This window comes from Lutra lutra, chromosome 9 (assembly GCF_902655055.1).
Source record: "Lutra lutra chromosome 9, mLutLut1.2, whole genome shotgun sequence".
NCBI classification, from domain to species: Eukaryota; Metazoa; Chordata; class Mammalia; order Carnivora; family Mustelidae; genus Lutra; species Lutra lutra.
Genome location: NC_062286.1, coordinates 90,742,603 through 90,768,659, shown reverse-complemented (window position 1 = coordinate 90,768,659; position 26,057 = coordinate 90,742,603). Strand labels below are relative to the sequence as shown.

Sequence of the window (26,057 nt, the reverse complement as noted above, 5' to 3'; positions counted from 1 at the left end):
CACACAATAAAGTTGACTCAGAAAATTATTATGGTGAGTAAAAAAGCCATACTGTACAGAGTGTACATCCTGTTTCCATGTAGATAAAATTCAGGGGATGCAAAATTAAAGTGACAGGAAGCAGAGGAAACAAAGGCAAAAATGAACTATTGGGACTTCATGATGGTAAAAAGCTTTTGCACAGCAAAGAAAACTACCAACCAAACCAAAAGACAACTGACAGAATGGGAGAAGATATTTGCAAATGTCTTTTCAGATAAAGGGCTAGTACCTCAAATCTATAAAGAACTTACCAAACTCAATACCCCAAAAAAGAAATAATCCAATCAAGAAATGGGCAGAACACAGGAATAGACATTTCTCCAAAGAATACAAGCAAATGACCAACAGACACATGAAAGAATGCTCAATATCACTTGGCATCAGGGAAATACCAATCAAAACCATAATGAGATACCACTTCACACTGATCAGAATGGCTAGAATTAACAAGTCAGGAAATGACAGATGTTGGTGAGGGTGAGGAGAAAGGGGAACCCTCTGGCCCTGTTGGTGGGAATGCAAACTGGTAGAGCACTCTGGAGAACAATTTGGAGGTTCCTCAAAAAGTTGAAAATAGAACTGCTCTATGACCCAGCAATTGCACTACTAGCTATTTACCCCAAAGACACAAATGTAGTGATCTAAAGGGACACATGCACCCCAATGTTTCTAGCAGCAATGTCCACAATATCGGAACTATTGAAGGAGTCCAGATGTCCATGGACAGATGAATGCCTAAAGAAGATGTGGTATATACATGGAATGGTATAAATGTGGTATATATAAGGGAATACTACTCACCCAACAAGAAATATGAAATCTTTCCATTTGCAATGATGTGGATGGAACTGGAGGGTATTATGCTAAGCAAAATAAGTTAATCAGAGAAAGACAGTTATCATGTGATCTCACTCATCTTAGGAATTTATAAAACAAAACAGTCGTTTTATCGTAGGTGAAGAGAGGAGGAATGAAAGAAGATGAAAGAGAGGTAGACAAACCATAAGAGACTCTTAATCATAGGAAACAAACTGAGGGTTGCTGGAGGGGAAGTGGGTAGGGGGATAGGGTAACTGGGTGATGGACATTAAGGAGGGCACATGATGTAATGAGCACTGGGTATTATATGGGACTGAGGAATCCGTGGCCTCTACCTCTGAAACTAATAATAATTTGCATGCTAATTAATTGAATTTAAATAAAAATAAAGAGCACCCTTGCACAAAACTAAATAAACAAATCAAGCAAGGAAGCAGGCAACAGTGATTACTTGGTTACAGGATGGTTGAGGGAGGGAAGGATTATAAGGGCATCAGGGAACTTTTGAGGATGATGTCTGTGTGTCAAACTCATCAAATGGTGTTAAAAAAAAAAAAAACTTTCTCCTAAAGATGATAAAGGGGTGTGGTATTTGGTACATTTGGTACTCTTATTCTGGAAAATTCTATTCCCCTACTTGGCATTCACAGAGAGGTAGTCCATCAAGGCTTCCAAATTGTGTTTAAAAAATCTATCTATCTATCTAGATAGAGATATAGATAGACATATTTTAGAGAGAGCATGAGCAGGGAGGAGAGACAGAGGAAGAAGGAGAATCAGAGTCTTTGCTGAGCAGGGAGCCTATCACGGGACTTGATCCCAGGTTTCTGGTATCATGATCTGAGGCGAAGGCAGAGGCTTAACTGACTGGGCCACCCAGGTGTCCCCAAATTATCTTTTGTAAACAAAACGGAATGAGGTATACATTTTGAGGTGCATTCTGCTGTAGGCCTGCTAACTTTGGAACTGAAAGTCATCCTCTGTTCCCAGCAGATGAGGAAAATGAAAAGCAATGTGACTGGTCTAAGGTCACTTCTCAGGTCATGGCCAACTCAATGGTTTTTTCCCTCCCAGATTCCAACTGTGGATTGGTGTTCAGTTCACTGGAACATCTGGCTTCCTAAGCCCTTTATAAATGTCCATTATTTTTTTGGCGTGTGTTTTCCCTCTGGGGGCTGGATTGAGACCATTTTCTCTAGTTCAGAGTTTTCAAGGACACTCTCAGAAACCAGTCTCAGTTTTCAGTGCAATGGTATTCCTCCTTCCATTGTATCTCCAGGTCACAGCTCTTTTTCCTCCTGAGCCCATTTGTTCCTTGGTGCCTTTATCCCAAATCTATACCCAGCCAGCCTCACCCCTCCAGAGTCCTTATGAGCCAAGTATCAGGCCCCGTTTTTCTGCTACACCCTTAGGCTGTACTGATGCCTCACTATAATCTCCCTGTTCATGAAGGACCCAGAGGGTTCAGGTTAAAACTTGTGTGAGCAGTTGTAAAATCCTTTGGGAAATCAGTGTAGTTTGCAGCAATACCTCATGCCACTCCCCTCACAAGCTCCTCCAGCCCACTCATGTGGCTTTCCAAGTAGCCCTGTGCACCACACACAGGGTGGCCACCAGCGCCTGCCTCTGCCCACATGTCAGGGCTGACTCAGGAACTCAGGCTCCCACCATACCCATTTTCAGCTTCAGCCATCCCTCTTAAAAGGAGTTTGTGCTCTGCACACATCACAGAGGTCCAGGAGGGCACAAGAAAAGGAAGCCACCGGCCTAATGAAACCCATACACTATTGACGCCTTCCATCCTGACTCAACCTACTGAGGAAGAGAACATGAGGAGACCCCTGCAGGTGTGGACAAAGCCTTGTCCTTGCTGTTCATTTTCCTGGCATTCAAAATGCCTCTTTGTTGCTGTCAAACTGGTGCTGATAAATCCCTATTTTGTGCTGAAAGCGGTGAACATTTTTGGATTGGACCGCTGACACCTTGTTTCTCCATGCGGTCCATAACAAGTGGCTTTGGCATACAGAAAACCAAGGAATACAGATGTTGTGAAAAGAAGGGCCATATGTACCCCGAGGTTCATAGTAGCAGTGTCCACAATAGCCAAACTGTTGAAAGAGCCAAGATGCCCTTCAACAGAGGATGGATAAAGCAGCTTTGGTCCATATATACAATGGAATATTACTCAGCCATCAGAAAGGATGAATACCTAACTTTTGCATCAACATGGATGGGACTGGAGGAAATGGTGCTGAGTGAAATAAGTCAAGCACAGAAAGTCAATTAGCATATGGTTTCACTCGTGGAACCTAAGGATTAATATGGAGGACATTGGAGGAAGGGAAGCAACAGTGAATTGGGGGAAATCTGAGTGCGAGATGAACCAAGAGAGACTGTGGACTCTCAGAAACAAGCTGAGGGTTTTGGAGGGGAGATGTGTGAGCCTGGTGGGGGTTAATAAAGAGGGCACATACTGCATGGAGCACTTGTTGTACATAAACAATCTTGGAACACTGCAACAAAAACTAATGATACATTTAATGGTGACTATCATAACACAATAATGAAAAAGTCAAGGGATATGTTCAAGAAATCTGTGCACCCACCTCCATGTGCAAAGACAATTATTTCTTCTTCTTCTTCTTCTTCTACTTCTTCTTCTTCTTCTTCTTCTTCTTCTTCTTCTTCTTCTTCTTCTTCTTCTTCTTCTTCTTCTCTACAGAGCACAATCTGTATTCTTCTTTCTTTCTTCTTCTTCTTCTTCTTCTTCTTCTTTTCTCTTTCTTCTTCTTCATGATCATCATCATCATCAAGCATTAATTATAACAGGCAAGACACTATAAACAACCATGCCCATTAGTGTTGAGTGAGGAAAGAGGAGTTTAAATCTATATTAGGATATTATTCATTCATAAGGAAAGGAAATCATGGCAAATGTGATGAAACCTGGATTTTTTTTTTTAGTTTTTTTTTTAATTTTTTCAGCATAACAGTATTCATTATTTTTGCACCACACCCAGTGCTCCATGCAATCCGTGCCCTCTACAATACCCACCACCTGGTGCCCCCAACCTCCCACCCCCCACCCCTTCAAAATTCTCAGATCGTTTTTCAGAGTCCATAGTCTCATGGTTCACCTCCCCTTCCAATTTCCCTCAACTCCCTTCTCCTCTCCATCTCCCCTTGTCCTCCATGCTATTTGTTATGCTCCACAAATAAGTGAAACCATATGATAATTGACTCTCTCTGCTTGACTTATTTCACTCAGCATAATCTCTTCCAGTCCCGTCCATGTTGCTACAAAACTTGGGTATACATCCTTTCTTTTTTCTTTATCTTTTTTTTTTTAACAGCTTTATAAACATATATTTTTATCCCCAGGGGTACAGGTATGTGAAATGCCAGGTTTACACACTTCACAGCACTCACCATAGCACATACCCTCCCCAATATCCATAACCCCACCCCCCTCTCCCAGCCCCCTCCCCCCATCAACTCTAGTTTGTTTTGTGAGATTAAGAGTCACTTATGGTTTGTCTCCCTCCCAATCCCATCTTGTTTCATTTACTCTTCTCCTACCCCCTCAACCCCCCATGTTGCATCTCCTCTCCCTCATATCAGGGAGATCATATGATAGTTGTCTTTCTCCGATTGACTTATTTCGCTAAGCATGATACCCTCTAGTTCCATCCACGTCGTCGCAAATGGCAAGATTTCATTTCTTTTGATGGCTGCATAGTATTCCATTGTGTATATATACCACATCTTCTTGATCCATTCGTCTGTAGATGGACATTAGGTTCTTTCCATAGTTTGGCTACTGTAGACATTGCTGCTATAAACATTCGGGTGCACGTGCCCCTTCGGATCACTACGTTTGTATCTTTAGGGTAAATACCTAGCAGTGCAATTGCAGGGTCATAGGGTAGTTCTATTTTCAACATTTTGAGGAACCTCCATGCTGTTTTCCAGAGTGGTTGCACCAGCTTGCATTCCCACCAACAGTGTAGGAGGGTTCCCCTTTCTCCGCATCCTCGCCAGCATCTGTCATTTCCTGACTTGTTAATTTTAGCCATTCTGACTGGTGTGAGGTGATATCTCATTGTGGTTTTGATTTGTATTTGCCTGATGCCGAGTGATATGGAGCACTTTTTCATGTGTCTGTTGGCCATCTGGATGTCTTCTTTACAGAAATGTCTGTTCATGTCCTCTGCCCATTTCTTGATTGGATTATTTGTTCTTTGGGTGTTGAGTTTGCTAAGTTCTTTATAGATTTTGGACACTAGCCCTTTATCTGATATGTCATTTGCAAATATCTTCTCCCATTCTGTCAGTTGTCTTTTGGTTTTGTTCACTGTTTCCTTTGCTGTGCAAAAGCTTTTGATCTTGATAAAAACCCAAAAGATCATTTTTGCCCTTGCTTCCCTTGCCTTTGGTGATGTTCCTAGGAAGATGTTGCTGCGGCTGACGTCGAAGAGGTTGCTGCCTGTGTTCTCCTCGAGGATTTGGATGGATTCCTTTCTCACATTGAGATCCTTCATCCATTTTGAGTCTATTTTCGTGTGTGGTGTAAGGAAATGATCCAATTTCATTTTTCTGCATGTGGCTGTCCAATTTTCCCAACACCATTTATTGAAGAGGCTGTCTTTTTTCCAGTGGACATTCTTTCCTGCTTTGTCGAAGATGAGTTGACCATAGAGTTGAGGGTCCATTTCTGGGCTCTCTATTCTGTTCCATTGATCTGTGTGTCTGTTTTTGTGCCAGTACCATGCTGTCTTGATGATGACAGCTTTGTAATAGAGCTTGAAGTCCGGAATTGTGATGCCACCAACTTTGGCTTTCTTTTTCAATATTCCTTTGGCTATTCGAGGTCTTTTCTGGTTCCATATAAATTTTAGGATTATTTGTTCCATTTCTTTGAAAAAAATGGATGGTACTTTGATAGGAATTGCATTAAATGTGTAGATTGCTTTAGGTAGCATAGACATTTTCACAATATTTATTCTTCCAGTCCAGGAGCATGGAACATTTTCCCATTTCTTTCTGTCTTCCTCAATTTCTTTCATGAGTATTTTATAGTTTTCTGAGTATAGATTCTTAGTCTCTTTGGTTAGGTTTATTCCTAGGTATCTTATAGTTTTGGGTGCAATTGTAAATGGTATGGACTCCTTAATTTCTCTTTCTTCTGTCTTGTTTTTGGTGTAGAGAAATGCAACTGATTTCTGTGCATTGATTTTATATCCTGACACTTTACTGAATTCCTGTACAAGTTCTAGCAGTTTTGGAGTGGAGTCTTTTGGGTTTTCCACATAGAGTATCATATCATCTGCGAAGAGTGATAGTTTGACTTCTTCTTTGCCGATTTGGATGCCTTTAATTTCCTTTTGTTGTCTGATTGCTGAGGCTAGGACTTCTAGTACTATGTTGAATAGCAGTGGTGATAACGGACATCCCTGCCGTGTTCCTGACCTTAGCGGAAAAGCTTTCAGTTTTTCTCCATTGAGAATGATATTTGCGGTGGGTTTTTCATAGATGGCTTTGATAATATTGAGGTATGTGCCCTCTATCCCTACACTTTGAAGAGTTTTGATCAGGAAGGGATGCTGTACTTTGTCAAATGCTTTTTCAGCATCTATGGAGAGTATCATATGGTTCTTGTTCTTTCTTTTATTAATGTGTTGTATCACATTGATTGATTTGCGGATGTTGAACCAACCTTGCAGCCCTGGAATAAATCCCACTTGGTCGTGGTGAATAATCCTTTTAATGTACTGTTGAATCCTATTGGCTAGTATTTTGGCGAGAATTTTTGCATCTGTGTTCATCAAGGATATTGGTCTGTAGTTCTCTTTTTTGTTGGGATCCTTGTCTGGTTTTGGGATCAAGGTGATCCTGGCCTCATAAAATGAGTTTGGAAGTTTTCCTTCTATTTCTATTTTTTGGAACAGTTTCAGGAGAATAGGAATTAGTTCTTCTTTAAATGTTTGGTAGAATTCCCCCGGGAAGCCGTCTGGCCCTGGGCTTTTGTTTGTTTGGAGATTTTTGATGACTGTTTCAATCTCCTTACTGGTTATGGGTCTGTTCAGGCTTTCTACTTCTTCCTGGTTCAGTTGTGGTAGTTTATATGTCTCTAGGAATGCATCCATTTCTTCCAGATTGTCAAATTTGTTGGCGTAGAGTTGCTCATAGTATGTTCTTATAATTGTCTGTATTTCTTTGGTGTTCGTTGTGATCTCTCCTCTTTCATTCATGATTTTATTTATTTGTGTCCTTTCTCTTTTCTTTTTGATAAGTCTGGCCAGGCGTTTATCAATCTTATTAATTCTTCCAAAGAACCAGCTCCTAGTTTCGTTGATTTGTTCTATTGTTTTTTTGGTTTCTATTTCATTGATTTCTGCTCTGATCTTTATGATTTCTCTTCTCCTGCTGGGTTTAGGGTTTCTTTCTTGTTCTTTCTCCAGCTCCTTTAGGTGTAGGGTTAGGTTGTGTACCTGAGACCTTTCCTGTTTCTTGAGAACGGCTTGTACTGCTATATATTTTCCTCTCAGGACTGCCTTTGTTGTGTCCCACAGATTCTGAACCGTTGTGTTTTCATTATCATTTGTTTCCATAAATTTTTTCAATTCTTCTTTAATTTCCTGGTTGACCCATTCATTCTTTAGAAGGATGCTGTTTAGTCTCCCTGTATTTGGGTTCTTTCCAAATTTCCTCTTGTGATTGAGTTCTAGCTTTAGAGCATTGTGGTCTGAAAATATGCAGGGAATGATCCCAATCTTTTGATACCGGTTGAGACTTGATTTAGGACCAAGAATGTGATCTATTCTGGAGAATGTTCCATGTGCACTAGAGAAGAATGTGTATTCTGTTGCTTTGGGATGAAATGTTCTGAATATATCTGTGATGTCCATCTGGTCCAGTGTGTCATTTAAGGCCTTGATTTCCTTGTTGATCTTTTGCTTGGATGATCTGTCCATTTCAGTGAGGGGAGTGTTAAAATCCCCTACTATTATTGTATTCTTGTCGATGTGTTTCTTTGATTTTGTTATTAATTGGTTTACATAGTTGGCTGCTCCCACTTTAGGGGCCTAGATATTTAAAATTGTTAGATCTTCTTGTTGGACAGTTCCTTTGAGTATGATATAGTGTCCTTCCTCATCTCTTATTATAGTCTTTGGCTTAAAATCTAATTGATCTGATATAAGGATTGCCACTCCTGCTTTCTTCTGATGTCCATTAGCATGGTAAATTCTTTTCCATCCCCTCACTTTAAACCTGGAGGTGTCTTCGGGTTTAAGATGAGTTTCTTGTAGGCAACATATAGATGGGTTTTGTTTTTTTATCCATTCTGATACCCTGTGTCTTTTGATTGGGGCACTTAGCCCATTAACATTCAGGGTAAGTATTGAGAGATATGAATTTAGTGCCATTGTATTGCCTGTAAGGTGACTGTTATTGTATATTGTCTCTGTTTCTTTCTGATCTACTACTTTGAGGGTCTCTCTTTGCTTAGAGGACCGCTTTCAATATTTCCTGTAGAGCTGGTTTGGTATTTGCAAATTCTTTCAGTTTTTGTTTGTCCTGGAAGCTTTTAATCTCTCCTTCTATTTTCAATGATAGCCTAGCTGGATATAGTATTCTTGGCTGCATGTTTTTCTCATTTAGTACTCTGAATATATCATGCCAGCTCTTTCTGGCCTGCCAGGTCTCTGTGGATAAGTCTGCTGCCAATCTAATATTTTTACCATTGTACGTTACAGACTTCTTTTCCCGGGCTGCTTTCAGGATCTTTTCTTTGTCACTAAGACTTGTCAATTTTACTATTAGGTGACGGTGTGTGGACCTATTCTTATTGATTTTGAGGGGGGTTCTCTGAACCTCCTGAATTTTGATGCTTGTTCCCTTTGCCATATTGGGGAAATTCTCTCCAATAATTCTCTCCAATATACCTTCTGCTCCCCTCTCTGTTTCCTCTTCTTCTGGAATCCCAATTATTCTAATGTTGTTTCGTCTTATGGTGTCACTTATCTCTCGAATTCTCCCCTCGTGGTCCAGTAGCTGTTTCTCCCTCTTTTGCTCAGCTTCTTTATTCTCTGTCATTTGGTCTTCTGTATCGCTAAGTCTTTCTTCTGCCTCATTTATCCTAGCAGTGAGAGCCTCCATTTTTGATTGCACCTCATTAATAGCTTTTTTGATTTCAACTTGGTTAGATTTTAGTTCTCTTATTTCTCCAGAAAGGGCTTTTATATCTCCCGAGAGGGTTGCTTTAATATCTTCCATGCCTTTTTCAAGCCCGGCTAGAACCTTGAGAATCGTCATTCTGAACTCTATATCTGACATATTACCAATGTCTGTATTGATTAGGTCCCTAGCCTTTGGTACTGCCTCTTGTTCTTTTTTTTGTTGTGAATTTTTCCGCCTTGTCATTTTGTCCAGATAAGAGTTTATGAAGGAGCAAGTAAAATACTAAAAGGGTGGCAACAACCCCAGGAAAATATGCTTTAGCCAAATCAGAAGAGATCCCTAATCGTGAGGGGGGAGAAAGGGGATAAAAAGGGGTTCAGAAAGAGAAAAAAAAAAGAAACTATTAAAAAGAAGAAAGCCGGTAAAGAAAAAATATAAAAAGAGAAAAAAATATATATATATTAGATAAACTATTTAAAAAACGTTAAAAAAGAATACGGTAAAAGTTAAAAAAATTTAGCAGAAAAAGAGAAAAAGAAAAAAAAATTGAAAAAGAAAAAAAATTAAATTAACTGCAAGGCTAAAAAATCATGGGGAGAAAGCCATGACTTCCGTGCTTTGCTTTCTTCACCTTTGGAATTCCGCCGCTCTCCTTGGTATTGAAACTGTACTCCTTGGTAGGTGAACTTGGTCCTGGCTGGGTTTCCCATTGATCTTCTGGGGGAGGGGCCTGTTGTAGTGATTCTCAAGTGTCTTTGCCCCAGGCGGAGTTGCACCGCCCTTACCCGGGGCCGCGCTGAGTAATCCGCTCGGGTTTGCTTTCGGGAGCTTTTGTTCCCTGAGTGCTTTCCATAGAGTTCCGGAGGAGGGGAGTGAAGATGGCGGCCTCCCGGTCTCTGGCCCGGAGGAGCAGAGAGCCCAGGGCCCCACTCCTCAGTGCGCCCTCAGAGAACAGCGCCCAATGACTCCCGTCACCCTGGCCTCCGGCCGCGCTCCGAGCCAACTGAGCCTGCGACCGGTTCAAGGCAACCCCGAGCTGAGAGTCACTCCTCGGCTCTGTCTCTGTAGCCGGCTTCCCCGTTCTAATACCGGTAAGCTCTGCGACACGCAGACACCCCCGATCCTTTTGTGACCCTGCAGGACCTGAGGCCACGCTGACCCCGCCTGGGCTTCACCCCAGTTAAGCCTCTGGAGCGATGTCCCTCAGTGGAACAGACTTTTAAAAGTCCTGATTTTGCTCTGTTGCTCCGCCGCTCGCCGGGAGCCGGCCCCTCCCCCCGCGGTCTATCTTCCCGTCGCTTTGGATTCACTTCTCCGCCAGTCCTACCTTTCAGATAGTGGTTGATTTTCTGTTTCTAGAATTGCTGTTCTTCTTCTCTGATCTCCCATTGGATTTGTAGGTGTTTGCAATCTTTAGATAAGCTATTTAGCTGATCTCCCGCAACCCGAAGTAGTCTCAGCCTGCTACTTCTCCGCCATCTTGACTCGAAACCTGGACTTTTAAGCCACATGAAAATAACTGAGAGAGAGGAAGGCCAAAATTAAGTGTATGCAGGGATAGAGATATAGAAAGATACTACATAAAAGATACATTTTTCCCTTCTATGTGGAATCTGAAACCAAGAAGAGAAAAGGAGGAAAGCGAACTCAGCAAAAGCCTTCAGATTGAAGGAACCAGAAGCAGAGGGCAGAGGGTGGGGCAAGGAGTGAGTGAATCATGAGCTACAAACTTCCAGTTGTAAGAGAAAGCTATAAGAGGGATGTCATGTACAACCTTATGACTACAGTTCATACTGCTCTGTGGCATATTTGAGAGGTGTTAAGAGAGCCAATTTGGAGAGTTCTCATGACCCAAAGAAGAACCTTTCCTTTCTTTGCTCTTTCCTTTCTCTTTGTATTTCTAGGAGAGATGGTGGTGGACTCAACTTATTCTGGTCATCCTTTTAGGGCCTAGGAAAATGAAATCATTGTGTTGTGTAGCTGAGATGGTGCTCAATGTCAATTCCTTCAGTACAACTGGGGCCAAAGATATTTTACTATTCATAATGAGCCTCAGGAAATGGCAAAGGAATGACACGTAAACCAAACTGAAAACAGCATAACCTAAAGTCGGTAGATTATGATAGGCATAGTAACATCCACATCACGTGCATCAACACTGGGTTCTGAGTTGAAAAATCAGTGAATGAAAATTCAAGTAGATGAAGTAGAATGTTCAATTTGGGTTTTGTTTCAAAACATGATCAAGGAATAAAATGTCTCAAGACATTAACTCTGGAAATTACCTTCTCGCATAAAGTTTCCCGTTTGGGGCAATTCTGATTTTAAACCTTGAAAAGGGCACAGAAGGACAACATTTTGTTTGCTCCATGTTGTCTCAAGGAAAATGGCTGAAGTCAAATGTCTGAGATAGGACCTACCTGTAAGGGTATAAATGGCCAGATGAAATGGTCCTTTATTCATTTCTCCATCTTAGCAAATTACACTTTGCAGTGTAATTTATTGTTAGGTCATGAAGTCCATGAAGTTCAAGGAGTACATTTTAAATGTCTTAAATGCATTGATATCTTTGTCCAACCTCCCTGGAACCCACCTTCCCATCTCATTGCATCTTGTCCATCTAAACCTCTTTCGCATGAGTCAGACTCTTCCCATGAGCGCCTCCTTCCAGCCCTTGGCAAACACCATTCTACTTTCTGTTCTTAAGAATCTACATTAGGTAGGTCCTAAGAGTGGAGTCAAAGTTGGTATTTTCATGAATACTCCTTTCACTTAGCATACTATCCTCAACATTCGCCCATATGATGGCGCATACCAATGTTTTCGTCCTCTTTACAGAATGTATACTGTCCCAACATCTGTATATACAACATCTGTTCCTCCCTGGACAGATCCTTGGATTGCGTTCATGGGTTAGCTTTTAGGAACGATGCTGCCATGATAAGGTGTGCTCAGATAAGTCTTCAAGACTAAGCTGTCCATTAATTTGGTTATCTACTGCAGAAGTGCAATTACTAAAACACATGGCATTTCTAAAGTTTATTTTTCTGAAGGACTGCCTTACTAAAACCACAGCAATGCCCTTAAATATTCCTATCACACACAATGAAAATGGTTCCAACTTCTCTGCGTCTTTGCCAACACTTGAACTTTTCTTGTATTCTAAGTCTTCCCCCTGCCTGGACCCATGGTGAGTCAACTTCATGGCTGTGAAATGGTGTCTCATTGCTTGTTATAATTAGGATTTCCTGAAATATTAGTGCTGGGAAGTATCCGTTCCAATTTCCTTCCATGTTTATAGCTTCAAGGTTATTTCTCTTCCCCATATATACATTCAAACATCACATTTTATTTATTTATTTATTTATTTATTTATTTATTTAATTTTATTTATTTATTTTTTTGGTGTTGTTGAGCTACTCGGATCTCTAGATATTGTGGATATTGAGCCCTGTCAGATACATGGTTTGCAAACATGCTCTCCTGACTTCTGGACTGTGCATTCCCTTGGTTGATAATGTCATTCAAGTCACAAAGATTTTAAGTATTCTGAGTGTCAAGTGTGTGAGTTTCTTTTTCATTTCCATCCTGTGCCTTGCAGGTGATATCCATGAAATCATTGCCCAATCCTGTTTTGTGAAGCTGATGAAGATGAATGCTCTGGAGCTCCAAATTCAGAGATAAAACAGGATCATTGGTGGAGGCAGGCAGCTGCATGAACTGGAGAAGCACAGGCCTGCTGCTGGGGTCCTGACCAGATGCGATGACGCGATGATAGGAATAGGTATGGTGGGGGAGCAGGAGCCGTGTACTGGAAATGGTACCCTGCCGATTTGGGGCACCACCTGTGTGGTGATGGGAGCAGTGAGACCTAGGAATGGACAAGCTCAGCCCTTCTTCAAAGGGAGCCTTTTATTGCACCCTGCTCCAGTCCTGTTTGAAGGGTTTCTTAATCTGATAAGGAACATAGACTTCTTCCACGACAAAGGGTGATGTTAGTGGTGTGGTGACACCTGTCTCTGAGGAACGTCTCCTCCCTCTATTGTGAGCCACTGTGACAGGTGAGCCACTGTCTGGAGTCAGTCGCCAAGAAGGTTCAAATGCCTCAAGGACACTGGGAGCAACCTCCAAGAGGGACCAGTCTGTCATTGCCATACTGAGCTGAATTCAGGTAAGACCTTTGTAACCTTGTTGTGTATTCCCAGTTCATGGTCACTTAGTTCAACAGGTTCCTCGAGGGAGAGAGGAGAGGGCCATGTGTGAAGGTGAGCTGGAGAGCTCTTGAACCTCTCTATAAGTGAGACGGAGACCCTGCCCCTAATCAACCCACAAGTGAACGAAGGGATGAACATCATCCAAGATAAAACTGCCAGCCACTAGTATTCATGCCACCTGTCTGGAAAGGATGTAGTTGAAGCCCTTGTAAAAGATGGAGGGGGCACACCTGTAATAAATCCTGTGGCAAGTATGGATGTTACTTGCTTGGCATGAGTCACCTTGAAGAAAATTTTTTGCCACCCTGCCAAGACTGCTTCAAATTGGCTAGAAGGGACAAAGGGCTGCATCTGGTGAAAGCCTGTTTGAAAACCTCTTTAGGGCTGAAAAAGGTAGCGTGTCCTGAGAATTGCCTACTCATGAATAGGCTATCTCATTTCATTGCTTGAGGGAAGAAAAGAAATCATCCTGTATTTTCCACATTGAAAACAAGAATACAAAGAAACTTGGATTGTATTTTGTAGTGGTTGTTGTTGTTGTTGTTGAAATCACTTAGCCACCATACAGCACATCATTAGTTTCAAAGGTAGTGCCCAAGTATTCGTCATTTTCGTATCACCCCCAGTGCTCATCCCATCACATGCCCTCCTATAAGCTCCTCCCCAACTGTCCCATGTCCCCACCCACCTCCCCTCCAGCAACCCTCTGCTTGTTTCTTAGGTAAGAGGCTCTTATCCTTTTTCTCCCTCTCTGGTAGCTTCCCATTCAGTTTTCCCTCACTTCCTCTGTGATTATCAAATGGCTTCATGCATAGGTGGAACTTAAGACCCCGGGCAGGGGATCACAGTGGGTTTCATTCAGTTGAGGTTATTGTGTACCTTTCCATGTTTGACTGCATTTCACTATTCCTGGGAAATGACCCATTCCAGTGATGTGCCCATTGTGTCTGGAGGGAAGGGGGTTCTTCATTCTTGCTCAGTGAGTTGGGATCCTGAAGCGGGTGTCAGAGGAGAACCTCCTCTGTGTTCCTGTTCCACTGGTGCCCTTGTGGGGCCTCCCTTTCCTTCTCTGGAAAACGATGAGAGATCCGGTTGTGCAGTGTTTTCCAGAAGGCCCTCCAGCTCTAATCTTCCACGGGCTAAAGTAGCTAAATGTGGTTTAGTCCACACAACAAGGGATAGCAATAATTCCTTCAACTACTTCATGAAGACATACAACCAAGTAGAATGGAAACACCAGAGGAGCGTAGCTCCAAGGGGATGTGAGTGAAATGCTTTTACAACAGCCAATATCATAGGAAGGTATGTTTTCTGTGAACACAGAGGTGGGCAATGTCCTTTCCATATCAACAGACTTCACTTTTGTCTATGGACTCTTTCATTGACTTTAATGTACATTTACGTTCAGCCTGAGGAGACCTGATTGGGAAACTCTCAGAGCATAATCTCAACTTTGGTCTTCTAAAACCCACATTTCAAAGACATTTTTGAAAATACAGTCTAATGGACGTACAGTGTTATCGTCTTTTCAGGTGAAGAGTAGGGATTCAGTTCTATATATGACTCAGTGCTCAGCACAATAAGTGTACTCTTAATCCCCACCCCCTCTTCCACCCATCCCCCCACGTGGTTCCCACCAGTATGTTCTCTATATTTGAGCTGGTTTTTTTGATTGTCTCTCTTTCCTTATTCACTTTATCCTTCTTTACTGTTTCTGAAAAGTCACACATGAATCAAAGCCTATGTTAACTAACACCCATGGATGTTAAGTCTTACCTCTGTATCTTGGTCTGTGTGAATTGTGGTGAAGATAACACCAGGTTTGGTCCACATTGAGTCCCAGGGATCCCCATCCCTGCTATGTACCTGCCCGTCTATCCTCTGAGTGGTTGCTGAAAGTTCTCTGACCAAGGGAACATAAGACAAGAGATGGTCTTTCACACCTTCAAGCTTTCATGACCAAACCCATTGTCATTTCCCTGGAACTCTCTTGTGTCCCATCGCTTTCTGCCCTGTATCCCAGAACTTGGGAAGCAAGCACTGGTGTTTAGAATGGCCTTCCACAGAGGCCACAGTGGAAGCAGCCTAGGAGTGCCCAGGCTACTAGGTAGAAAGGAACTCAAGCTCAGGATTTCGCTTCCACTGAACAAACTGTCTTTGCTGCCATCCTGCCTCCCTATACTCTGGAGGAGAACAAGGAGAGGCCTGTGGGGGTGGACAAAGCTGTGCCTGGCTATTGATCTTCCTGACAATCAAACACCTCTTTGTGGCTTCCAGAATATTGCTGATCAATCTCTTCTTGGTGGTGAAAGGGAGGACATTCTGTCCACTGGTCTGCTGGCAAGTTGTTTCTCCATGTGCTCCGGGGACAGGTGGCCCAGGCATTAGCTGCAAGCATGCTGGAAGTGCTGAGTGTCAGGGCCTCCGAGGGTTACTCAGTTGGAATCTGCCTTTTGCCGAGAAACCCTGGGCATCAGAGCATGAGAGGATTGCCCCCCCAAAAGCACTGTGGAATGTTCCACAGAGGGAACGCTAATTGGCCACCTTGATCCACCAGTGGGGAAGGTGTGGTTGTTTCCTGGGCCCTTTTGGCCATTTCTCTCTGCCGAGAATCCCCTGAAGGGTTGATTCGCCAGTGGCCCTGGTGGGGATGGTTCTGGAAGAAAGGAAAGAACACCCCCAAGGCTGGTACTTAGAGTCCAGATGGAAGCTAAACATGCACCCAACAGCAGGAGCTCCAACTCACCCAGGCTGAGCGATTGCTCAGGAGCTCTGTGTTGTGCTTTTGTAGGTCCCTTTGTGTCAGCTGATGATATTGGGGATTTTTCTTGTGGTGCCGGATCCTGTCTTCTTACATTCCCTTGTGCTGTATCTGCAAGGTTGGGGACCCTTGGCTTGTCCTTTTTTTCCACGTAATTTTGGATTTCCTCTTTGGATTCCGGGTTGACCCAGTCCTGGTTGGGTAGCATGTAATTGAACCTCCATGGATTCGTGGTGTCTCCAGGGTTGCTCTTGGGGTTCATTTGGAGTTCCATAGCATCGTGCTGAGCAAAGATGCATGGGATGATAGCCATCTTTTGGAGTCTGTTGAGACTTGGGTTGTGCCCTAACGTGTGATCTACTCTGGAGAATGTTCCATGTGCACTTGAAAGCACTGCGGATTCTGCTGTTTCAGGGTGGAAGGTTCTGCATCTATGTGTTCAAATGAGTGCATCCCTCAAAGCCGTAGATTCCTTGTGGATTGTCAGTTTGGATCATGTCTCCATTAATAGATGTGGGGTGTTAGAGTCCCCCACTGTATGGTATTGCTGTCAGAGGTTCCTTTATGTTTGTGATGAACTGTTGGATGCCTTTGGGTGCTCCTATGTTGAGTGTCTACATATTTCAAGATGTTCTCTCTTATGACCTGGTCTCCCTTGTGATGAAGCAGTGACCTCTGTGGCTTCCCACCTCCCCCATTTTTTAAAGAGTCTGTTGTGTCTGGATAGGAGTATTCCTACCCTTGCTTCGTTTCGCATCCATTTGCATGATAGATGCTTCTCCCCTGCTCACATTGCACCTGTGTCTCGGTCTACCGGGTCAGGTGAGTTCCCCATTTCAGACAAGTGAGTGGAACATGGGTGTGTCACCTGGGTGGATGTTGGAGACCAGGGACTTCAGAACCACCTGGACCTGACAGTGCCCTTGGCCAGCAAGGAGAGTGTGGGGATTCTCTGGTCAAGGATATGAACCTTTATCCTGGCAAGGGAGAACCAATCTGTGCTCCATCAGGCCCTATCCAGGGAGCAGTGGCTACCATGGACCTGACCAAGAGGGTGGGTGGGGCCTGAAGGGCCCCACTACCTTGCCAAGAACTGCATAAGGAAATGCAGGATGGCTGGACATCCTAGCTCCTAGGTCAACATAGATGTGAACAGAGCCAGGCTCAGCTCTGGCCTTCAAGGGACACCTCCCAGTTTCTTTATTTTTTTCCCCAGCCACACCCAAAAGAAGCAGGGAAAAGGAATCCAGAGATCCTGGATGAGGATCCCAGGAGGATTCCAATCTTGGTAAAGGGTGAACCTGGAGAGCCTTAAGGGAAACTGAGGATGGAATGTCCTGCCTGCCCTTCTTCCATTTACAAAATATCTTCCTCAGGTTTTGTAGCTTCCACAGGCAGGACTGGATCTCTTCCCAAATACTGGGTCCAAACCCACACAAACACATGCACAAACACCATATCCCAAAGGAAGCAAGACGTCATCCTCCTTGCTTTAGAGGGGAGAGAAGCAGCCCCTCTCCTGGGCAGCACATGGTTCTGGGGAGGGGGAGGAACTCTCAAGGACTCTCCTGGTCAGTGTTTGTTGCCTTCCTGGGCAAGGACCTGCAACCTCTCCATCTCAGGGGTCCTGAGGGCTGTCTCTGGTGTTTGCTCAGATGCCTGACACTGAAAGGTACCTGTCCTCTGAGGAAACAGGATTTGGAGGGGCCACCAGTAGGTAGGGAGGAGGGCTGGCTCCTCTCCTTCCTGCCACATTGAATAGCTGCTGACTCTGTAAGATTTCTGGGTTCAGGAATGAATAAGAGAGTCTGTACATGTTGTACATTACTGTAGGAAATAAAAGAACCAAACACCCACGTGGGCAGGAAGAGGAGAAATTAAAACCTTTTTTTTTTTTTTTTTGTAACAAAACTTTAATCCCAAGGGTTCTCACTCCTTTTTGTTGTTGTTGTTGTTGTTGTTAAATAAGAACCCTTTAATTATATTAAATATCCCCCCCCACACACAAACACAAAATAATTCTGTAGGTCAGAGGAAGGGGTGTTGAGCAGCAGATGGGGCTCGCGCACCACAAGGAGCCCAGGGGCCGAGGGGCAATCCTTGCTCGGCCAGTGGCCACGGGTTCAGCTCTGATGGTGGCTGTAGCCAGTTGTCCTGGTGCTTGTGTTCTGCTGGCCAGCTAGGACCGCGGCTCCCGCTGGCAGGACAGGATGTAGCTAAGGACAGAGGGACACCTGTGAGTTGAGCAGCAGCTGGCATTCAGGAGTCCCTCCCAAGGTTTTCCCACAGCTGGTGTCTGGCTGCCCAGGGAGCCCTAGGAGGAGGATCCCAGGCGGGGCCAGCAGAAAGAGTCCACCCCGCCCCTCACCCAGCTCCTGAATGGGCCTCACCTGTCATCCTCGCTGAGCCTCTCCACAGCCCAGAACCAGGCCGTGAATGGATGCTGGGGCTCTAGGCAGTAATTCTCTGCCGCCGCCTGGAGCAGCATGATGTCCGTGAGGACTCAGTATTCCTGGGCCGGGAGAGAGGCACAGGATGCACACCGAGCCTGGGTGGGGAAGCTACAGGGCCAGGTGAGGGCTGAGCTGCGGGACAGGGGATGGGTCCTGGGTCTTGGCACACAGGACCACCCTCCTGCATGCAACTTCATGCGGTCCCAAACTGTTCTCAGAGGCTAGGAGAATCAGCCCCTCCTCCGGGAAGTTCTCCTTGATGCCTTTCTGGATCCCTACTGACTGACTAGATGGGTCTTGCACTTCATTCTTAGCAACGTGTCCCAGGAAATGTGAGATGGAGGGGAGTGGATGGAGCCAAGGAATGTTCTTCCCAGGGGCGTCTCTGATAGGGGCTGCCTCCCCTTCCCTAGAGCCAGGGCTCCGTATGCTCACCTTATTCTTTTTGCAGTGGTTGATCTCATTGCCCTGGAAAGCAGACAACCATTGTCCTTCAGAAAGAGGCCCCTGGTCAGTCCCAGCACCTTACACCCACCCCTTCTGAGGCTGCGCGTAGGCCAGGACACAGGAGGGGGCCGCTGAGACACACACAGTGAGACTGGGGTTAGGGCAAGCCCTGGGGTGCAGAGAAAGGAAGACTGGGGGCTGGTGAAAGGGCTCCAGGTCGGCACCCTGCAGCACCACCCTCTGTGGTGATAGAAGGGAGTGGCAGACGCCTCAGGCAGGCAGGGCCTGCTGGGCTCCTGAAGTGTGGCTGATGGGCAGGGTCCTGACTTCACTCTCCCCGACAGGCAAGCTCTGAGGGAGAGGCTGCGGCCCATGCACACAGAGCGCATGCAGCTTCACCTTCGGGATGCGCTGGTGCTTCCCCAGTCTTGGGCACCCGTCTAGGTGCAGACTCCCTTCCCTCAGCACTGAGATGGGCAAGAGACCCCAGTTCCCAGGGGCGGCTGTGAGGCTGTGGGCAAGGGAGGATTCCGAAGGACTCAGAGCTCAGGGCTCAGTCCGGGGACTCTCTGCTCCCTGTCCTCAGGACTCTGGTCCCTCCTCCATAATCCTCAGGCTCACCCACCTCCAGGTAGTCCTCCATTGCAGTATCCAACATCACCAGGTCAGTGAGGAAAGTGCCAAGGTATGGGACGACACCCTGTGTCATGAGGGGTACGTTTGGGATGAGTCCCTGCTCTCTGGTGCCCACAGGGGCCCTCCCCGAAAAGCCTTCAGCGTCCTGGCCCACCCCACTTTCCCACATGGAAGGGCCTAGGACCCTTAGTTGCTTCCCCTCGATTCGCTTTCCCCTCAGCCTCCCAGAACATCAGACTCCTCCGAATCCCGTCCAGGCGGCCTGCTTTTTGGAACTCAAAAATCACAGGGTATGGAGCCCTGGGCCCCTCCCTCCCCAGCCACCAATCCATTCTCTCCCCAGCCTGCTAGACTCCTTCCTCCTGGTCACCGGGAAAGAAGACATTGAGGAACTGTGGCCACAGGAGGTGGAGCTGGAGTCGCATGCCCCACCTGTCCTGATCTGGAGGCTTGTCGCCCTCAGGGAGGAGCCCCTCTCCCCTGGCCTTGGAGGCCCTGTCCCTCAGGCACACTCACCTTCTTCGGCAGCCCCTTCCACGCTCTGTGCAGCTGCCTCACCAGGGTGGCAAGTTTATTCGAGGGCCGCTCCTAGAGGGCCAAGGACAAGGTCCTTGAGAGCAGAATAGCCTCAGTCCCCTTGCGCCCACCGTCGGTGACTTCAGAGCCTAGACATCCGACCTACGTCTGCTGATACTGACGCTCCATTCATTCTCCTGAAGCATGCCACGAGTCCTTCTAGAACCATCTCAGCTCCCCCATTCAGTCCATGGGACCACAGGACCTGGAGCTTGGAGCCTGTGTTCTCCTGGGCAGAAGGGAGAACCCCGCCTACCTCCTATGGTCTCCTCAGCACTCAGGATCCTCTTACGATCATCCTTTTTGTGGCCCACAACCCATCCCCACTCCATCTGTGAGCAGGGGCCTGTCCTCTGGGCTGTCCGCGTTCATGTGGGCCCCCATGTGGACCGTCTCGATGGACACGGAGAGACCTGAAATCTAGCCTAGGGAGTCTGGATGGGCAGCAGCAGCTTGTCGCAGCCCCAGGGGGAATCTTCAGCCCAGGCTGTCAGCACATTCACGCCAAAGGCTTCTGCTCCCCGAGGAATGCTTCAGGGCATTCCCTACCTCGTGCACACAGGATCATGCCTCCCCACACCCCTCCTGTCCTTCTAGCCCTGCACCTTCTGTGCTACCTTGATGAGTAGTTCCCTGCCCTGGGGGTTGTCTTCTCTGCAGAGCTTTTTGTATGTTTGGAAGCTCTTCCTGAAGAAAGGGAAAGAAGTGAGGCTCAGGGGAGGCATAACGTGGCAGGGTGGAGTGCGAGTCCCCTTTCTTGGAGAACCCCCACATGTCCAGCGGGCTGGCTGAGGGTTTGCTCTGGGCTGCTCTGAGCACTGGGGCCTTCGTAGGCCGTGGGAGGGAGTTCTCCGGGGCATCCCCCTGGGCGTCCCTTCCCAGCTTAATTGAACAGCTCGGTTTGGGTGGGGTTTGGGTTGAACCGTGGGCAGAGAGTTCAGTGGTTGCCAAGTCACCACGTGGAAATAGGGAATTCAGCTCAGGCCAGGGTGGGGCATGGAGGAAATTGGATTTCTCAAGCAGGAGGCATGGTGGCCTGTTCCCCAGGAAGGCTAAGAGAAGCCGCCCCAGGCCCAGGTCATTTGGTCAGGGTTTGCTGCCTCCCAGGAGGTCCAAGCTGACTGAGGGGGAAAAGGACAGGCCTGTGGGAGATCCCGCCTCCATCCTGGTCCCTCCCTGGAGACAAGCCTACTCACCTGGAAACGTTGTCCCATGTCCTCTTCAGGCGGTGAATGGGGACACTCTGCAGAGCCGCGAGGATGGCATGCAGGGAGGAGTAGTTCCCCAGGATCTGACAGGCCTGGGGGTGGGGGGAAGAGAAGCAGCTGTCAGTGCGAGAGCTGGAGCCCTAGATGCTCGAGAGCTTCAGTGCCCCCCTGAGCTTCCGGCTCCCCCATGGATGAAGCTGATGTCCAGGGAGCTGCAGAAGGGCCCAGGTCAGCCCTAAAGAGGAACACTGCTGGCTGGAGGGAGGATTTTCCCTCACGGCAAAGGAGGAGTCACATAGGAACTGAGCGTGCCAACGTTGGGCCATGCCCCCGGGAGGAAGAGCCTAGGGAGCATAGGTCTTAGAGCAGGGCCTTCAGCCCTGAGAAGGGAGCAAGACAGAAGAGCAGTTCCCGAGGCTCAGGAGAGCGTCAGGGAGCTGGGCCTCCCATAGCATACCTTGGCCACCCGGATCCAGTGGTCCACCACCACGGCCCTGTCCCGGGCTGCAATGCTTGGGTTGCCAAGGCACGTGGTGACGATTCAGCTGGCCACAGCATTGAACTGGGCGATGGTGGCCCAGACTGTGGGTGCCAGGTGCTCGTTGCCAGGCCTGTTCCTCCAGGACCAGACGGAGCCCAGGCACTGATGGGGCACCACCTTCTTGAACAGCTCCTAGGGGACAGGGGGAGGTTTGTTGAGCCACACACATGTTCGCACATGCAAGACTCATGTCCTCGGGAGGGGTCCCAGGTCAGAGCTGGAGCTCAGGAGGCTGCGAATGTGGCCTGAGCCTGCTTAGAGAGCCTGGATTTCCTGCCACTCTTCTTCTCCGAGGGAAGCCAGTGCAGGATGCCCCAGGAGCCAAGAGAGGTAAGGGAAGGGAGGAAGGCATGTGCACCCAGATCATTCCATGTCCAGGGGGCCGCTCCAGGTGGTGCTCCCAAGGGGGCATCTCCTCCTCCAAATGCTCATCCCTGCAGTCCCTGTCTCCTTTCAGGTGCCCATTCTCACCTGGTGGCTGAAAGCATGGCTTTCTGTTTCTAGCCTGTCCTTCCGGACACATCAGATGCCTAATCCAGGTTGAGGGCGCTCAGGTTCCCAGGCAGATGGGTGGGCGACCCATGGACATGACTGCACACAGGGAGTTGCCCTCCTCCCCCCGAGGGACCAGAGCCTTCCCATGTATGGTCTCTCAGTTCTGACTCGTTGCATGTACGTGGTACCTCTGCCTCAGTCCTTCTCAGTGCCTGTCTCCACAGTCCGCAGCTGGACAGTGAAAGCTCAGGTCTAAAAACCCTGATGGGTTTCCACGTTTGGTTAGGGCTGCAGCTGAGATCTGGCCCTATATCCCAGGAGTCCATGTCAGGGGAAAGCCGGTATAGGGCAGCTGAGAGGAGAAGAAAAGCCGGCCCTGCCCTCCTACCTTGGGGGCCCAGCTGCTCACCGCATCCATGTAGGTGAGCTGCTCTGCCACCAGCTTGGGAGGGAAGTCCAGGAGGTCAGGCTCCTTCTGTTTGAGCCGGTTCTTGGGTTGGCAGGACGCCTCTGCGGCTGGAGTGGGCTCAGTGGCACCTGAGACAGCTGGCATGCAAACTCCCAGGCAAGCCGATGGCCCAGCTGTCTGTGCCTCAGGACCCAGTGAGCATTGATAACATAGGAGCCCCTGTTCCAGTTCTGGAGCGGCCGGTGGAGGGCAGGCTGGCTCGGACCCTGAAGGTGATGGCTGATACAGAGCCAGGGTTGCCTCTCGCTCCACGGGAGGCTCTTTGGCCGGCTCAGCTGCTGGAACGTGTTGCATAGCCGACACGGGGGTGGGAGTAAGGGAAAAATTCAGCCACATCACTGACACTCCATGTGCCTTTCCCTAAACAGGACAGATCCCATGGCCTTCCAAGGAATACCCAGCCCATGAGCCCCATCCCAGATGGCCTTCCCAGCTTGCAATGCCCCTTACCCTCTGCCTCAGCCTCTGTGAGCTTCAGAAGTTCGCGCTGCCTCAGCAGAACGGGGGCATGGGTGTTCAGGTCCCGTTCATGCCACGTGAGGTGCACATAGGCCCCCTTGACCTCCACATGGGCACTGTGCAGGGACTGCCCGATATCCTGCCGTGTCTGCTCAGGCCAGGTTCCCAAGATGGGACACAGAGTGCTGGGGAAAGTCATATGTGGAGCAGAGTCAGAGACCTCGCCTTTCCTTGCCCACGCTACTCCCACAGCACCATTCTTTCGGTGTGGGCCCCACGGAATGGCCCCGGCCCACTTGCAACCCCTCTGGAGCTGTCCTTGCTGACTGCTGACCAGGTGGGGTGAGGGACCTCTCATAGGTCTGTCACTTGGCCCCTCAGTCATGCATCCTCCATGCAGACCAGTATCTGGGCTTTGGTTGGAGGCCGATGGGTGCGTGGTCTGGACCCCACACTTTCTGTCCTTGGCCCCACGCATGGTGGTCAGCGGAGGTGGATGTGGATAGGGGCAGACAGAGCAAGAACGGACCATCCAAGGGATGGCTGTTGTAGGCACCAACTCATCCCACAATGGGCTCTGCTTCCCAGAGAGCTTGGCATCCCGTCCACACCTCTCTTGGACTCTTTGGCTTCTTCCGAGGAAGCCGCCCCACTAAGCTCTCCTGTGGAAATCAAGAGTTCTGGGAGATCCATGGTTCTGAACATCCCTCGCCAGCAACAACCCCTGTCATCTCCCACCCTGCTCTGTGGAGCCAGCAGGACCTCCTCTGGCACCCAAAGACCCATCCTGTTCTTCCTTGATCGTAGAGTGCGTCCTCATGGTCCCAGTAGAGGTGGATCCATTCATCCCTAGACTAGGTCACAGAGATGCCCCATGTGATGAACGCTAGACATGCGTGCTTAGCATGTGGAGAGTACCTATCTGACCCTCGGATGAGAATGGAGACCCAGACATTGTCTCTACTTTACCCATTCACTGCTCTTGGTGACTAGAGAGTGCCTGCCTTCCTAGGTGCTTAAGATCCACGATGGAATGAAATCATCCCAAACAAGACGTTGCGAATCCTGAGTGGCCCTTGGGCTGCTCTGCCTGCTCCCAGTGTCCCCTTGATCTGGGCAAATAAAGGACCAGAGTCAGGACCAGCTAGATGGCATCTCAGAGGTCCTTTGCCAGTAGGAACGCTGCCGGCTTTCCGTTCCCTTTCCATAGACTCAGAAGGACCACAAGCCTGTGAGGGTTGAGCCTGAACGCATCTTCCCTGGAGAGAGAAAGTTTCAGCAGGAAGATGCCCAGCACGTCCAGCAGCTTTCTACAGAGCCGGGCCCCAGAGAAGCGCGTGCCATGTTTCCTCCCATGACTTCCTGCAGTCGCCCTACGAGGTTCATCCTCTTAGCACCCCCACTTTTCAGGAGAGGAAAGGGAAGGTCAGAGAGGTGCAGTGACATTCCCAAGACATACAACTAGTAGATGGAAGGCTCCCCCTTGTGCTGGCTATGGGGTGGGCACTCACCTAGTGAACTGCTGATCCAGGACGTGCTGGGCTGACGTGAACATCTGATAGATGGAGCACATTGTGGTGAGGTTTGAGAGGCTTCTCTCCGGGAAGCATAGCAGCAGGGAATGTCCGCATTTCTGCACTGCGCCTTCTCTGAGTGCCAGCATCGTGCAGGCCTCGTCCAGGGACAGGGATGATGCCTTTTCCAGCAGGCAGACAAGGGGGCGGGGCGGGGGGCAATGTAGTCAGCTTCAACGCCATGAAACACCAGGAAGAGCAGGGTCTGGAGCTCAGACTGCATCCTCCCATCCCTTTGGGAACTTGTGCAAGATGACGAGGGACTTGAGTGCCCACCCAGAAAAAAAGGTTCTAGGCTGAAAACCTCCTACCGAGATCCAAAGGACCCATCTAGGCTTAAATGGACTGGTGACTTCGACATGTGCTGTTAGCTGGACAACAATAGCATGTCTGTCTCTTCCTAGCCTGTATGAAGAGCTGTAGGTATGCCTTGGAGTCATGAGGAAGGAGCCCTACTTTCGAGAGGAGAAAAGAGAGGCTGTGAATCTCCAAGGCTGCTCGAGATCATCAGCGTTGGGCCCGAGATCTGTCCAAAGCATGGGCTGCATGGCATTTCGCCTATGCTGCTGAGGCTCGGCCTGTTGCTGTCAGGGGCAGAAAGGTTCAGGGGAAAACCACCTTCCTTGGCAGGCCCCAGGGCAGCCAGTTGTGTCTAGTCTGGGTTCTGGCCTGGCCCTGATCATCTCTGGGTCCTGAGACTGGCCGTGAACCTGGGCCCATTCTCACCCCAGACCAGCATGGGATGTTGTTGGCGGCCTGTGGTCCCTGCTGCTTGTCAAGGGAGATGGAGTAGCTGAAGCCTTGCAGCGGCTCATGCCAGATGTCCTGGGTGGAGCTCAGAAAAGACAGAGCCAGCTACCTGGGCCAGGAGGCATCAGAGGCCTTCCACCCAATCTTTGGGTCTAAGTTCTGGCAGGGGGAGTGACCCAAATCATCTGTGAGGACCCTTAAGGTGCCCATTCCTTGCTGGAATGGCAACCAAATGGAGGCACGTCAAGTTCCAGCAGCCTTGCAAGACCGAGTCACTGTGGCAGACCACCTCCTTTATGGGGGACTGTGAAGACCGAGAGGGAAACAGCCTGTGAGCTGGTGGACCTCCTAGCATTCGATGTGTTCTGAGAGACGATACGTTCCAGAAAGACCTGTAGAATGGCTTGATGCCACCGGCCCTTTTGTAGGTTC

General features: G+C 47.9%; 1 protein-coding gene across 1 annotated transcript in view; it reads right to left on the bottom strand.

Annotated features, from left to right (window-relative positions):
* LOC125109843 (ral guanine nucleotide dissociation stimulator-like) overlaps positions 1-22,978 on the bottom strand; it is a 256,189-nt gene extending 233,211 nt beyond the window's left edge. The window contains 6 exon segments of the mRNA XM_047746952.1: positions 19,543-19,617; positions 20,070-20,141; positions 20,747-20,816; positions 21,326-21,429; positions 21,795-22,010; positions 22,783-22,978. Of these exon segments, the coding sequence (XP_047602908.1) occupies positions 19,543-19,617; positions 20,070-20,141; positions 20,747-20,816; positions 21,326-21,429; positions 21,795-22,010; positions 22,783-22,926 (681 nt within the window). The 5' untranslated portion in view covers positions 22,927-22,978.
* Positions 22,979-26,057: the final 3,079 nt, after the last annotated feature.